At 43.7% G+C, this 15532-nt stretch overlaps 1 protein-coding gene across 2 annotated transcripts in view; it reads right to left on the minus strand.

Annotated features, from left to right (window-relative positions):
• Window positions 1-15532, minus strand: part of rab15 (RAB15, member RAS oncogene family) — a 202696-nt gene that overhangs the window by 92077 nt on the left and 95087 nt on the right. The window contains exon 1 of one of the 2 annotated variants that reach the window (XM_038785064.1): window positions 14685-14793. The exons of the other annotated variant lie outside the window; for it this stretch is intronic. Coding sequence (XP_038640992.1) covers window positions 14685-14778 — 94 coding nt within the window. The 5' untranslated portion in view covers window positions 14779-14793. Of the gene's footprint in view, window positions 1-14684; window positions 14794-15532 lie in introns of those variants that run through there. 2 annotated transcript variants of the gene reach the window in all.

Below are 15532 nucleotides of genomic sequence, written 5' to 3' on the forward strand. Positions count from 1 at the left end.
GCCTGTTAAGGAAGGAAATAACAAGCCTTTCAGATGGACAATAAATGTGGACCCAGCCAGGGATTCCCAAATGCCATGAATGACTAAAAAGGAATTATTTGTAGCTATGAGTTGAAACCCATGAAGAACTGGATTAAACCTATCCTAAACTCCATTTAAAGTCATCATTATGGCATGAAGGAATTCACAATAGTCCTTATTTGACAGTATTACTTACGTTTTTAAAACAAAAACAAACTATCTGATGTGTTTAGGGGCCGCAACGGTTAATTTGACAAGAAATTGTGACCAAATTGACAATTCGACTGAAGGTTGACTGACGTAGGCAATGGAGGGAGTCAACAAGGTGCAGCAGGGCTGCTGTGCTCAGGTTGTGGCTGGAACAGAGTTCAGAAAACTTTATACTGCGTCAAATGCAGGCTAAACGCCATCTGTAAATGAATGAGTTGACCAAAATGGAAGAGTGTTTTGTTCCTTTCACACTGGCATCTCTCAAATTGATGACACTACATTGTTTCATTTTTAAAAACATTCTTAGAACCAGAAGTTAAATTCCACAGGTTAGCTACTGGTGATCCTCATTAATAAGGAATCAGAATAACTGAGCAGTGTCAAAAAGATAAGTATTCTGCGCACAGTAAGTGCTCGCATCATTATTTTTTTCTCTGGGAATAAATCATGGTGGTAGAAGTGATAATTTGAGAATGGTAGAGCTCACTGACTCGGCCGACAGACCCTTCCAGGTAACGTGTTCCCTGAAGAATTAGAGTGTACTTTTCCAAGAGGCACTGAGCTTCACTTCCACACATCTCTGCATCTGTTCATGAGGGCATGAATATCTTATTACCTGATAGATTAACTAGACTGACTAGAGAAAGGTGTCATTCAGTCTTCCCAAAAAAGAAATTGTACAAAGGCGATGACTCAAATGCCCCCTTATCAGCTCAAGATTTGGAACTGCAGATGCTGTGTCTATCAAAATCCTGACTTTATGCTTGTTGAACACAAGCTGCCTGACTGCACAGTAAAGCATAGACTGTACTGCAGGATCAGGCTTTTTCTGTTAAGTTATCTATCTCCCTCTGTTTTCTTAGTGATTTAGGTGACAATGCATCAAGGAAATCCAAAACAATTATTTAGCACCATTTCCCCAAAGTTCATGTATGACAGAATGACCTTTGTTTTCCTGCACAGTTCTTGCCTGCATCCCCTTCCCAGTTCCAGACTGTAGCCACCGAAGCTGGCCACTTCCCGACATAAAATGGAGAACTGAAGTGCATGCAGGGAAAATTGGACAATGTCAGAAAGACAAGCAGGCTGCAGAATCTCTGTGTATTCTGCCTGCGAAGAAACCAGACAGCATTGAAACTAACAAGTTTGCATACTAATTGAGCGATTCCCGGTGATTCCCGGGCACAATGGACACAATCGAGAATAACAAAGGTCAAGCCAGACTCTTAGGCGCCAGCAGGAGTCCCGGACAATAAGTTACAACAGCCCCAAGAACCACCCAGCGATCGGGAAACAGCCCCAGTATTGGGGAATTCAAACCAATCGATTGGTATGAGGTCCAATCGATTGCAAGCAGGTATAGGGGCCGCCCAGATGGGCGCGAAGCCCCTGGGACCTATAAAGGACAGATCCCAAGTTCGCTCTCTCTCTTAGCCGGCCCTCCCAGCAGAACACCTTTGCAGCAGCTCTCTAAGAACTTGAACGTGAGAAGGAGAGGCCTGGCCAATTGCTACACCGACAAGTGTCATACCACGCCCGCTACGAGAATAGACACTCCTGACCCCTTTAGTCCACACCAACTGGAAGCCTGCGGATCCAGGACAGAGCAAGAGGCCATTGTTCCCTGATCCGGCAGTTCCCTTATTCCAGATAAGTATTGGCCTAGTAGTGGTAGGAATAGTTTAGTCTTAGCATTGTATGCATGAGTAGTAAATAACTGTGTAATAATAAACGTGCCTTGTTTGAACTTACTAACTGGTGTATTGAGTCATTGATCTGACCTTCAACTTGAACCTCGTGGCGGTATCATAAAGATACCTGGCGACTCTAGGGCTAAGGAATAAAACAGAGCCAATTGAGTGTTAAGCACACTCACCAGAACGAGCAACAATATTTAGTGTTACTGAAGTCCTTAAGCATTCTAAGATCTAGGTCAAAATTTTCATTTGTTCCAGGGACGAGTGGGCTCTGATTCATCCTTATCAACATTCTCCAACAAGCATTATTTAGTTCTCAAGAATGTAACCAACGGCAGATTTTTCAAAGTCATCTGTATTTGACAGGAAACAGAATATAACATTGCTTTGAACGATCACACTGTACACATTGCGTTTTGAAAGAAAAAAGATAGCTTTCATGCAGGCCTTTTGAGATCAGAAATCAGAATTAGACTTACAAGCACCTTCTTCTTTTTACTAAGGAATCAGACTTGATGGAGCCATTCAATCAACAGTAGACTGACAATCACCAAACCTCTATCATTTTAAACAATCAGATCCTGGAGAAAACTTGCTTCAAGGTGCACTAGGCTAAGCATACTCACTAAACAATGTTAACCGAGCGGTTTTTCTAAGGCTCCTTTCATCCAACAATTTGATAAAGGATTTGAGAAGCACCCTTTCACTTTGTAAACACGATGAGGCAGGCACTGCCAACCTGAAGATCCCAATTCACCTGCTTGTAACTCAATTCACAGCTGCAGCATGGAGTGCCACAAAGACATCTGCACACATTTAGGATTAGGGAGGCGCGAGGAGGGGGCACCAGGATTGGAAATGATTCACAAACCAGAGTACAATTAAGGGAGGGATTACGATGTACTTACCTGGAACGGACTGGATGTTGGCACGTTCCTCACACATTCCAAGGTTGGATTGTTTGATGGCTATTTGTCTTGTTGTTTTATAGTATAATATCAGCAAACTGCACTGGTCACGACTAGCAGATCCCAGTTTCAGAAGAACATTTACAATTGATTTAGCAGGAGGAAAATTGCCAAGCGTACAAACTTTAACTTTCAACTCAAAGGGATCTCATTTTCAGCACATTTAAAAAAAAAAAAATTTAGAGTACCCAGTTCATTTTTTCCAATTAAGGGGCAATTTAGCGTGCCCAATCTACCTAACTAGCACATCTTTGGGTTGTGGGGTGAAACCCACCCAAACACAGGGAGAATATGCAAACTCAATACGGACATGACCCAGAGCCGGGATCGAACCTGGGACCTCGGCGCTGTGAGGCAGCAGTGCTAACCCATTGTGCCACCGTGCTGCCGCACACCTTTTTAAAACAAAATGCTTTCTGCTGTTTCTCTCCCTCACTCTGATACAGAGTTGGTGGCTGGCCTTCTGCACCTCACCCAGTTTGCCCACGTTCATGCATGGGCATCAATAGTGACTACAAGCAGGCTAGCAGATGGTGGAGGGCGTCATAGCTGAATCCAATCCTGTCCTTACCCACTTGTCACAACACTCTGGGCTTGTGCATGGTCAATTCCAGCCCAATGCACCCGGAGGTGCAATACAAGTAAAATTTGATTTTATTGAAAATACCCGAGGCTCATGGCTGATCCAAATAAACCGCAGTCACCAGATGTGCAACTTTTGTACAGTATTATAATTAAACAAACAGAAAATGGAATTGACTATCCAATACCCTAACCACCCCTTACAAACTACACCCACTCTCTCGACACACACAGACAAACAACAGAGGGGAAAGGGTGGTGGAAAGGGAAATAAAATATTAATTAAATAAAATGAGAAAGATCTTTGATGAACTTAGATGACTTCCAGTTTGTGTCTTTCTGGAGTTCAGCTTTCATTCTGATACTTCTTCCTTCCAGGTTTGAGATAGTTTTCTTTGGCAAGGTCGTATATTTTTCCTGCAGACATAACATCATTCCAGGTGTGATGAATGTAGGAAATTGTTATATATATTGTATCTGTTGCAGTAAAGTTTTTATAAATTCTGGTTTAACATACAGGGAGACAGTGTGCCTGCAAAAGATGCAATTAAGATGTTGTAAAAGTAAGATAATCATTGATTCTCACCGTTCACTTCTGTACCTATACAGGGCTAATAGCATTTTGCTTGTAGAAAGAAGACTCTCCAAGAGTTTAGATAATTAAAGGAATTGTGTTTAGACTTAGGTAAACAGGGTCATGGGATCCGAGTGAGATAGAGATGATGTATTAATGGGAGGAGCCAGATCTGCAGCAAGCTGTTTATCTTTTAGTCTGCAAAAGACAGAGGGACTTGAAACTCATGTCTCTCCTTTGCTGAAAGCAATTCTTGATACATAGGACAACAAGTATCTCTGTGTTTGCTAACTTTATTTACAAGTGGCTTTTGACTTGTAATATGCTTTGCTTAATTGGAGGTTGAGAAAGTATCAGTTAGAAGTTAAAGTAATTCACTTTATTGTTAAGAATAGCTTTACTATTAATTGTAAGCTATTTTACGTGCGTTAATGTAGTTGGTTCTGTGTTAAGAATAAAATTTGTTTTAATATATAAAAAATCCCTGTCTGTCATTGGAATTACTCCTGGTGGTGAAGTATCCCTTCCTCACAGTTTAAAAGTGGCAAAATTGTTGGCGTTTCTTGTCCAGTTTCCTAAAATACACCGAGGTCTGGTCCGGCAGCCTAACATAATGTCATAGCAATGGATGTGCCAGGTACCGTACTTTCCGGACTATAAGCCGCGACTTATTTCACACGTTTCGAACCTCGCGGCTTATACAACGACGCGGCTTATTTATGGATTTTTCCCGCTTTCTTTTCACTAAACCAATGAAATTGCGTAATGGGTCAAGGTAAAACAATGTAACTTTTTAGTTTACTGTTTAGATTAAATCGAGCGCGCTCAAACATCCCATCATTCTGATTACGGTAGTCATTTTGTCACCCTCATCATGGCAAAGACACGGAGAAATGCATATGATGCAGCTTTCAAGTTGAGGGCGATCGATCTGGCTGTTGGGAAAGGAAATAGAGCTGCTGCACTAGAGCTTGGTCTTAATGAGTCGATGATAAGACGTTGGAAACAGCAGCGTGAGGAATTGACTCAGTGCAAAAAGACAACTAAAGCTTTCAGAGGGAAGAAAAGCAGATGGCCCGAACTAGAAAATGAGCTCGAAGACTGGGTCAACATGCAGAGAGCAGACGGCCGAGGTGTTTCAACTGTACAGATCCGACTGAAAGCCAAAACAATCGCCACCGCAATGAAGTTTGAGAATTTTAGAGGTGGACCATCGTGGTGTCTCAGATTTATGAGACGTAAAGGCCTGTCCATCAGGGTACGGACGAGTTTGTGTCAGCAGCTCCCTCCCGACTACGAGGAAAAAATTTCAAACTTCCGCAAATTCACTGATGCAATGATAGCAGAGCATTCCATTGGCCCACACAATATCATAAATATGGATGAGGTTCCTCTGACATTTGACCTGCCTCTCACTCGGACTGTCAACAGGAAAGGTGAATCATCCGTCATGCTGAAAACAACTGGGCATGAAAAAACGCACTTCACCTGTGTTCTGAGTTGCACGGCATCGGGAGAAAAGCTTCCACCGATGGTGATTTTTAAACGCACGACGATACCAAAAGAAAAATTCCCTACAGGAATTGTTGTGAAAGTCAACAAGAAAGGATGGATGACGGAAAGCCTAATGCATGAATGGCATACGGAGTGCTACGGCAAGCGACCGGGAGGATTCTTTCACAGGAACAAGGCATTGCTCGTTTTGGACAGCATGAGGGCCCACATAACAGATTCTGTGAAAGAAGCCATCAAGAGGACAAACTCAATTCCAGCTGTGATTCCTGGGGGCACAACAAAGTATTTACAGCCACTCGACATCAGTTTAAATCGTGCATTTAAGGTGGCGCTTCGTGTTCAGTGGGAGGCTTGGATGACAAGTGGGGAGAAATCCTTCACTAAAACGGGCCGCATGCGAAGAGCAACTTATGGTCAAGTCTGCCAGTGGGTCCTGACAGCGTGGAGCATTGTTAAAAAATCCACTATCATCAACGGGTTTCGAAAAGCTGGATTGCTGCGTGTTGAAGAGGGCAGCATGAGCTCAGCGGGAAATTTGCCTCCGGATGAAAGTGATGAGAGCGACAATGAAAACAATCCAACATCGGATGAAGCAATTCTGAGGCTATTCAACTCTGACACTGAAGGAGATGACTTCAGTGGTTTCAGTGCACAAGAGGAGGATAGTGACTCTGATCACCTGGGTTGGTGATATCTTGATTACGATCAGTAATAAAATACTTCTTTTTACACATGATTTATTTATTTTTAATGTTTCAAACTGATGATTCTATGTTAATCTTAAGAGCTTAATCGGATTGATTTCGCTCCACAGTGACCAATGACTTTCTTGGTAGGCTATTCTTTACCGCTAATTTTTTATTTTTGTTACAAGCCGTATTTCGTTAAAGCCTGTGTAAAGCTCATTTGTTTCAATGTACCGGTAAGCACCTGCGGCTTATATACGTGTGCGGCTTATTTATGTTCAAAATAAAAAAAAAATTCAAAATCAGTGGGTGCGGCTTATAGTCAGGTGCGCTTTATAGTCCGGAAAGTACGGTACTCGCTGCTTTCTGAACAATAGAGCAGTTCATTCACTTCAACAATGGGGGAGAGAGAGAGAGAGTTCCTTTCACTCCCAAGGTCTTAACACTTCTGCTCAGTTCTATCAGAAAGCATCATACAGGAACCAATCACTGACCGTTGTCAGGCAGAACACTGTCCCTGGCAACCCACCAGTTGCCAGTTAACCAATCGATCCGACTCCCTCCAAACCTGGTTCCTAAGATCCATTCAGTTCCGAGGAGTCTGGCTAAATACAAAACCTGGGAATACAGTGTCCTGTAAAGTACGCTGCTTCAACCTTGAGGCTTCTGCTTAAAAGCATATTCCAATTATGTGTCCACGGACCAAAATAATAAAATAACATAAAAGAAATGGGAACAAAGGAACTAAATAGGAAGGACTGTTACATACAGTCAACTCAGACCAACCTCCATATCCTGAAGGTTGCACTGGTTAACATTCAGTGGGATGTGGTGGAGGGGATCATGTGTGGATGTGTAGGGGGCTGGGGCAAGATGACGGTGAAATCCTGGAACAGCGTCCTTACATAATAACCCAAGAAGGTTGGGTTGGTAAGCAGATGGTTAGTTGGAATATGTTTTATCAAGATCACAGAAACATAAAAATTAGACAAAATGTCTACCAAACAAGATGGAAGAGAGTTCAGGAATGTATGGTCAATTAAGACCAAGGCAAATCCAAGCCAACCAATTATTGCCCTACCAGCCTATTCCAATCACTAGAAACTATGTTGTCAACCAGGTGTCAAGTGGCACTTTCTCACCTATAACCTGATCACCAATTCTCACTTAGGATTTTCCTAGATCCACTAGTCGCCGGACCTCATTACAGCCTTGGTCCAAATATGGGCATAAACTAAATTCCAACGGCGAGGTGAGAATGACTGCCCTTGACAATAACACATTAATCCAGGTGTGACCTTAGTAACACTGGAGGAAACAGGGGAAAACTGTCCAATCACTGAATTCATATCTGCCACAAGGAGTGATGGGTTGTGGTTGTTGGGGGGTGTGGGGGAGAGAGCAATCATCTAAGTTATATAAATGCAAGGTATTACTTCCTTTAAAAGTAGGCAATTTCACAAATCTAATATTTTTGCGTTTGGCTAGCTGACTTTAATATTATTTTGTAATATTTTTCTTTGTTGGGTTACTGACCTTGTGAGACCATTGAAGCTCCCAACTGCTGCAAGCTGGAATTCAGAAAGGAACTTGCTTTATGCAGCATCTATTGCAACCTATCTACGAATGTTCCAAAGCTCATGAAAGCCAATTAATTACATTTGAAATGTAGTCATTGCTGCAATGTAGAAACATGGCAATCAATTGACATACAATGAAGTCCCAGAAACAACATTGAATTAAAGGAGCAGATAAATGGATTAATCATGTTGACTGCAGCATGAATATCGGCTAGGATACTACTTCTTGACCTTTCTTCAAATAGCACCATTTCACATGCAACTGAGAGGGCAGATGGGGGTCTTGGTTTAATGTTCTGTTTTGAAAGACAGCACTGCCTACAATGAAGCACTCCCTTAGCCTGGATTATGTGCTCCCTAAATTCTTAGAGTAGGCTGTGAACACATGACCTTACAAATCTAAGTTTAGGAGTGCTGCTTATCAAACTCGGTAAGGGGTGGGTTCTGCATTGATGTACATACTTGATAAATTGATTATGAATCACCTCTGGGTTTATAACACCAATTCTGCTAGTTATAATTTAACTTCCTTATTCTTGGGCCACATAATTTCCCGAAGTTACTACTCTTCATAGAATCCCGCAGTGCAGAAGGAGGCCATTCGGCCCACTGAGTCTGCACCGACCCTCTGAAAGGGATCCCTGCCTAGGCCCACTCCCCCACTCTATCCCTGTAACCCCATCTATAGACACTATGGGGCAATTTTTGCATGGCCAATCCACCTCACCTGCGCATCTTTGGGCTGTGGGCGGAAATTGGAGCACCCGGAGGAAACCCACACAGACACGGGGAGAACGTGCAGACTCCACACAGACAGTCACCCAAGGACGGAATTGAACCCGGGTCCTTGACGCTGTGAGGCAGCAGTACTAACCACTGTGCCACCGGATTCGTATTATTAATATTCCCCATTTAAACAAGTCTCTGGAGTCAAAGGCCATTCCTGAACCTGAACACAAAAATCATGGCTGACACGCCAGTGAAGTAGCGAGGGAATGCGGGATTGTTGGAGGTGCTATGTATTGGATTGGATATTAAATCCGAGGCCCCATCTGTTTGCCCGCGTGGACGTCAAAGGTCCCATGGCACTATTTCAATGCTAGTTCCCCTGGCATCCTGGCCAATATTTATCCCTCAATCAATATCACAAGAACAAGTTATCTGGTCATTATCAATTTGTTGTTTGTGGGAGTTTGCTGTGACCAATTGGCTGCCAAGTTTCCGACATTGCAACGAGATTAGCTGCAAAATGCTTTGAGTTGTTGGTGGCCATCAGAAGCGCAATATAAATGCAAGTCTTTTTTTCTAACACTGTACAGAAAATAAAAAGGCATTAGAGCGGAAAAAAAACAAAGCAAAGACTTTATGGTGGAACAGTTGAGGAACAGTGGAGAACCTTCCAAGCGATTTTTCACAGTGCTCAGCAAAGGTTTATACCAACAAAAAGGAAGGACGGTAGAAAGAGGGAATATCGACCGTGGATATCTAAGGAAATAAGGGAGAGTATCAAATTGAAGGAAAAAGCATACAAAGTGGCAAAGATTAGTGGGAGACTAGAGGACTGGGAAATCTTTAGTGGGCAACGGAAAGCTACTAAAAAAAGCTATAAAGAAGAGTAAGATAGATTATGAGAGTAAACTTGCTCAGAATATAAAAACAGATAGTAAAAGTTTCTTCAAATATATAAAACAAAAAAGAGTGGCGAAGATAAATATTGGTCCTTTAGAGGATGACAAGAGAGATTTAATAATGCGAGATGAGGAAATGGCTGAGGAATTGAACAGGTTTTTTGGGTCGGTCTTCACAGTGGAAGACACAAATAACATGCCAGCGACTGATAGAAATGAGGCTATGGCAGGTGAGGGCCTTGAGATGATTGTTATCACTAAGGAGGTAGTGATGGGCAAGCTAATGGGGCTAAAGGTAGACAAGTCTCCTGGCCCTGATGGAATGCATCCCAGAGTGCTAAAAGAGATGGCTAGGGAAATTGCAAATGCACTAGTGATAATTTATCAAAATTCACTAGACTCTGGGGTGGTCCCGGCGGATTGGAAATTAGCAAACGTGACACCACTGTTTAAAAAAGGAGGTAGGCAGAGAGTGGGTAATTATAGGCCAGTGAGCTTAACTTCGGTAGTAGGGAAGATGCTGGAATCTATCATCAAGGAAGAAATAGCGAGGCATCTGGATAGAAATTATCCCATTGGGCAGACGCAGCATGGGTTCATAAAGGACAGGTCGTGCCTAACTAATTTAGTGGAATTTTCTGAGGACATTACCAGTGCGGTAGATAACGGGGAGCCAATGGATGTGGTATATCTGGATTTCCAGAAAGCCTTTGACAAGGTGCCACACAAATGGTTGCTGCATAAGATAAAGATGCATGGTATTAAGGGTAAAGTAGTAGCATGGATAGAGGATTGGTTAATTAATAGAAAGCAAAGAGTGGGGATTAATGGGTGTTTCTCTGGTTGGCAATCAGTACCTAGTGGTGTCCCTCAGGGATCAGTGTTGGGCCCACAATTGTTCACAATTTACATAGATGATTTGGAGTTGGGGACCAAGGGCAATGTGTCCAAGTTTGCAGACAACTCTAAGATGAGTGGTAAAGCGAAAAGTGCAGACGTTACTGAAAGTCTGCAGAGGGATTTGGATAGGTTAAGTGAATAGTCTAGGGTCTGGCAGATGGAATACAATGTTGACCAATGTGAGGTTATCCATTTTGGTAGGAATAACAACAAACAGGATTATTATTTAAATGATAAAATATTAAAACATTCTGCTGTGCAGAGAGACCAGGGTGTGCTAGTGCATGAGTCGCAAAATGTTGGTTTACAGGTGCAACAGGTGATTAAGAAGGCAAATGGAATTTTGTCCTTCATTGCTAGAGGGATGGAGGTTAAGACCAGGGAGGTTATGCTGCAATTGTATAAGGTGTTAGTGAGGCCATACCTGGAGTATTGTGTTCAGTTTTGGTCTCCTTACTTGAGAAAGGACGTACTGGCACTGGAGGGTGTGCAGAGGAGATTCACTAGGTTATTCCCAGAGCTGAACGGGTTGGATTATGAGGAGAGATTGCGTAGACTGGGACTATACTCATTGGAATTTAGAAGGATGAGGGGGGATCTTATAAAAACACATAAAATTATGAAGGGAACAGATAGGATAGATGCGGGCAGGTTGTTTTCACTGGTGGGTGAAAGCAGAACTAGGGAGCATAGCCTCAAAATAAGGGGAAGTAGATTTAGGACTGAGTTTAGGAAGAACTTCTTCACCCAAAGGGTTGTGGATCTATGGAATTCCTTGCCCAGTGAAGCAGTTGAGGCTCCTTCATTAAATGTTTCTAAGGTAAAGATAGATAGTTTTTTGAAGAATAAAGGGATTAATGGTTATGGTGTTCGGGCCGGAAAGTGGAGCTGAGTCCACAAAAGATCAGCCATGATTTCATTGAATGGCGGAGCAGGCTCGAGGGGCCAGATGGCCTACTCCTGCTCCTAGTTCTTATGTTCTTATAACACTCCACAAGAGGAATTCCTTCTCTCATAACCGGCTCTAGATTGCATTTAGCTGCCACAGAATGGCTCAACTTTTGTAAACATAACTTTCCTTTTGCTTCCAAATGAATTAATTGTGCAAGTGCTTTAAATAGTTCCACTCGGAATGCTCGACCAAAGCATTGGTCCAGGGTGTGTGTTAATAGCAGAATAAAGATCAGCGTTGCCTGAAAGCAAATAACAGACTGTGTTAACAGGAAAGAGGCCAGCTCTGTTTGAAAGCAAAAACATGAGAACAAGATACAGAGTGGCACTTGGGGACGAGAAAAATCAAAATGGAGGACGGAGTTCATGGTCTAAAGTTGCTGAACTCAATGTTGAGTCCAAAGTGCCTAATCGGAAAATGAAGTGTGTTACTCCAACTTGTGTTGGTGCAATAACTTTGTCAAGGTCAGTCTTCCAACAACAAATCCCTTAATAATGAATAAGGCTATTGCCGCAGCTTATAACATCCCATAACATATACATCCAAGCCCAGGGACCAGGGCCCAGTGACGAGATGCTAGTCTCTGCTGGAAGAGCGGGTTTTAAGTTCCCGCCATATATCTCCCATTGGGTGAGCTGCCACCCATTTAATGAGGGAATTCATATTCCATGAAGCCCACGGTGAAATCTATCGACGATCCCCCATGTCCTTTGTAGCCACCAGAAGAGTTGAGCTTCACTGGAACATTGTAGCAGACTGTGGACAGAGGTATGAGCACGAAAGTAAGCTGGTTAGTTGAAATGACAAGCGGCCAGAATGCCCGGCATCTTATTTTGTGTTGTTTTGACCTAAATTCACCTAACACAATTGTTCCGGTCACTTATTCATCGGTGTTATTGATTTGCTCAAATTAGCAATAGCGTTACCTACATCACAACAGTGAGTTACAACACTTAGAAACATTTCAAGTTGATGTGAGACTTGGCGGCCAGTTCTGTGACATCCATCCTCTTTATGCTGGGATGGATTCTGCAAACTGGTGGCAATAAAAAAATAGCTGCTCATGGTCAATTGCGTAATGATCCTGTACAGCGGCTTTTCGATGAACAGCTAGACTTTCCCGCCCCGCCATGGTAGGTTCCCCGCGGTGGATGCGGTGATCCATTGAAATCACTGTTGATTTCAGAAGGACCGGAAAATCCCACCATCTGGAGGCGCTGGAAAATCTCACCCTAAGTGTCCTCGAAAGAAATTCCAAAGGCAGGGGATTTCCGGTGGCGGCCATGCAGTGAGTGGTTGTACATTTGGTGCTTCCCGTTCAAGGCAGAATTTTTTTTGTCTTTTTCCTGCCCTAAAGGCATGGTATTTGAGGCCAAAGGTTTCAGGAGTGCCTGGGGATGGTAATACTCTCTGGTGTGGTTGGCAGATAGATCCGTGGACAAGGAGTGGTGCAAGAAAGAAAGAGCTGCAGGAGCAGGAGAGTCTTCATGGTGCACCACAAAAAAAGATGGTGGAGGCCAAGGGGAAAGCAGTGCCTGCCTAGTGGTCGACGGAGCAGTTGGTTGGGTTCTTGAATAATAAGTTTCGGCAACAGAGGAAAGAGGCCCTGGAAGACCTAGCCAAGGTGATGGAACCGCTGAGATCTGGGTTAGAGTGAATTGAGCAGAGGCTGGAGTCCCAAGACCTGCTGATCCAGAAAGTGGAGGAGGCGGTGGGGGAGCACGAGGAGCAGTGGGCTCCATTGATGGCTGAGATGAGAGTGATGCGGGAGAGCCAGAACATCAAGGCTGAGGGAGAAGGTGGAGGATCTGGAGAATCGCTCCAAGAGGCAAAATGTTACAACTGTCGGGATGCCTGAAGTCATTGAAGATGCGGAGACCGCTTTGTATGTGGCAAGGATGGTCGGAAAATTGATAGGGGAGGGGTCTTCGTTCAGCCTCTGGAGGTGGGTCAAGCGCACAGGGCGTTGAGGAGGAGGCCGCAGACAGGCGAGTCTTGGAGGGCAATGGTGGTGCATCCTGGACAAGGAGAAGATCCTGTGATGGGTGAGGCAGACCAAGAAATGTACCTGGGGAGGGAGTGAGCTGCAAGTGTACCAGGACCTGGGGGCTGAGCTGGCAAAGAGGAGGGCCAGGTTTAATCGGATTTTGGCTGCTCTCTTTGAAAAGGGGGTCCAGTTTGCGGTATTGTAGCCGGCCCGCCTGTGGGTGACTTTCCAGAAGCGCGAGCTTTATTTCGACACGCCAGAGGAGGCTATGGAATTTATGAGTACAAGGGACTAGGAAGAGTGTGAGGACATTGAACTGTGGAGGAGTTTTGTGTGCTTTCTAAAGTGTTTGGTTGTGGGTTTTCTGGGCAGGCTCCTACAGGAGGGCAACGATGGTGAGTGTGCCTTTTGTTACACTTTAGATGTTGATGGTCGGGTTGGTTGGGGGAGTGAGGGGGACTGGAGGGAGAAAAGCTGGTTGGAGGACTTGGGCGGGGAGGGGCCACCATATTAGCCGGGTGAGGAAGTTAATGGGAGTGAAATGGGGGGTTGCAAGGATGAAGGCATTGGGGCGGGGTGGAGTTGGTTCTTTGTGTGAGGGGTGGCGGGGGGGGGGGGGGGGGGGGGGGGGGGGGGGGGGGGAGTATTGCTGACAAAGATGGGTTGGTGTGGCGCAGTTAGGAAGGAATCGATGGTGGTGGACACCCGAGGGCGGGCCTCAAAAAGGATATGGCTGATAGGCAGGGAAAGGGGGCGGGAAGCACCCCAGCCAGGTTGGTAACGTGGAATGCGAGGGGTTTGAATGGGCCGGTTAAACAGTCGTGTGTGTGTTCACGTATCTGATGAGTCTGAAGGCAGACGTGACTTTTTTGTACTTGAAGCTGGAGGATCAGACGAGATTGAGGAAAGAATGGGTGTGGCAGGTGTTTCATTTGGGTGGAAGCCGTTTATTGATTTCTTTAAGGAGGTTTGAGGAGTCAGCAGGAAGGGGGGGGTAGGGGGGTTAAAATGGGAAGGCGGGATGTGAGGTGGGGTTGGCGTCAGGGGAGTAGATGGGGTGTGGCTGTTTATTGAATTGTTTTGTTGTTCTGATTCTTTTTGTGCGTGTAAAATGCCTTGAATAAAAATATGTACCAAAAAAAATTCCAAAAAGCAGGAGCTCATTTACCTCGTATTTCTGCAGCTGTAACAATAGAAAAGCCATAATTGTTCCTGCTGTAGCAGCTAATAGCACAGCTCCTTTAAAATATTTTACCAGTATAATCATGAGAGAAGTAAATAAAGGTAATCACCATAGAATCTGGTCGTGCAGCTAATATATTAAAAGGAAATCTTAGGAATGAATTGTCAATATCTTTGTTAATATTCAGTGAAAAGGACTCACTTCCCATGGATTCCAGTTTGCAAACAGCACACCAGAGAAAATACAGAGCGGCTTGAATGTATGATCGGCTCTCTAGCCTTAAAGCTCTCTTCATATATCCTTCGGGACACGGAAGCAAAATGTGGAGGTGACTCATCTGTTATTTTTCAATTACGTATCTTTTCCAGGATTTGACATCAATGGCACCTAATGGATTTAACAGCTGCCATCTTTGGGTGTTCTGGGCATAATTAAAGGATTAAGGATGAAGCGTGTATCAGTTAGCGATTAGCAAATAATATATAAATAAATCATTCACATCACTTTAAGCCATTTCTTTTACAAAAACATTTGCTTGGAAGCTAATCTTTCTGCACAATTAGGCTTCTGTATCAGCAGTTGGAGATGGCAGTGCAAAGTCTTTCTATTGGGAGGTATTATACATTGAGATATTGATCTTTTCATTTACTTACAGAGCCCTTCAACCAACTCTTATCTCTATGTGAACAACAAATAGCATTATTTATTCTGACAGATGCAGAATCAGATGTTAATACTATGAACATTGCTTCGTAAACATTATGCAACTACCTTTCCTCTACACTGACTGTGACTTAAATAAAGCAAATTAAAATGCGCTGAAGAAAATCGCTTCCATGAATGGCTGGAAAATCCTGGCCACGGTTTCCTGTTGCTGAAGGCGGATTCTGTAGGGTAATTGGATAATGCTTTATGTTAATGACCGGGTGTGACATCAGGGGTCAGGTGACCAGGACGCTCCAAGAGAGCAAGACACAGAATTGTTGGGGGGGATTGTTGGGTTACGGGTTTACGGGTTACGTGGGTTTAAGTAGGGTGATCATTGCTCG

This window comes from Scyliorhinus canicula, chromosome 2 (genome assembly GCF_902713615.1).
Source record: "Scyliorhinus canicula chromosome 2, sScyCan1.1, whole genome shotgun sequence".
Taxonomy (NCBI): domain Eukaryota; kingdom Metazoa; phylum Chordata; class Chondrichthyes; order Carcharhiniformes; family Scyliorhinidae; genus Scyliorhinus; species Scyliorhinus canicula.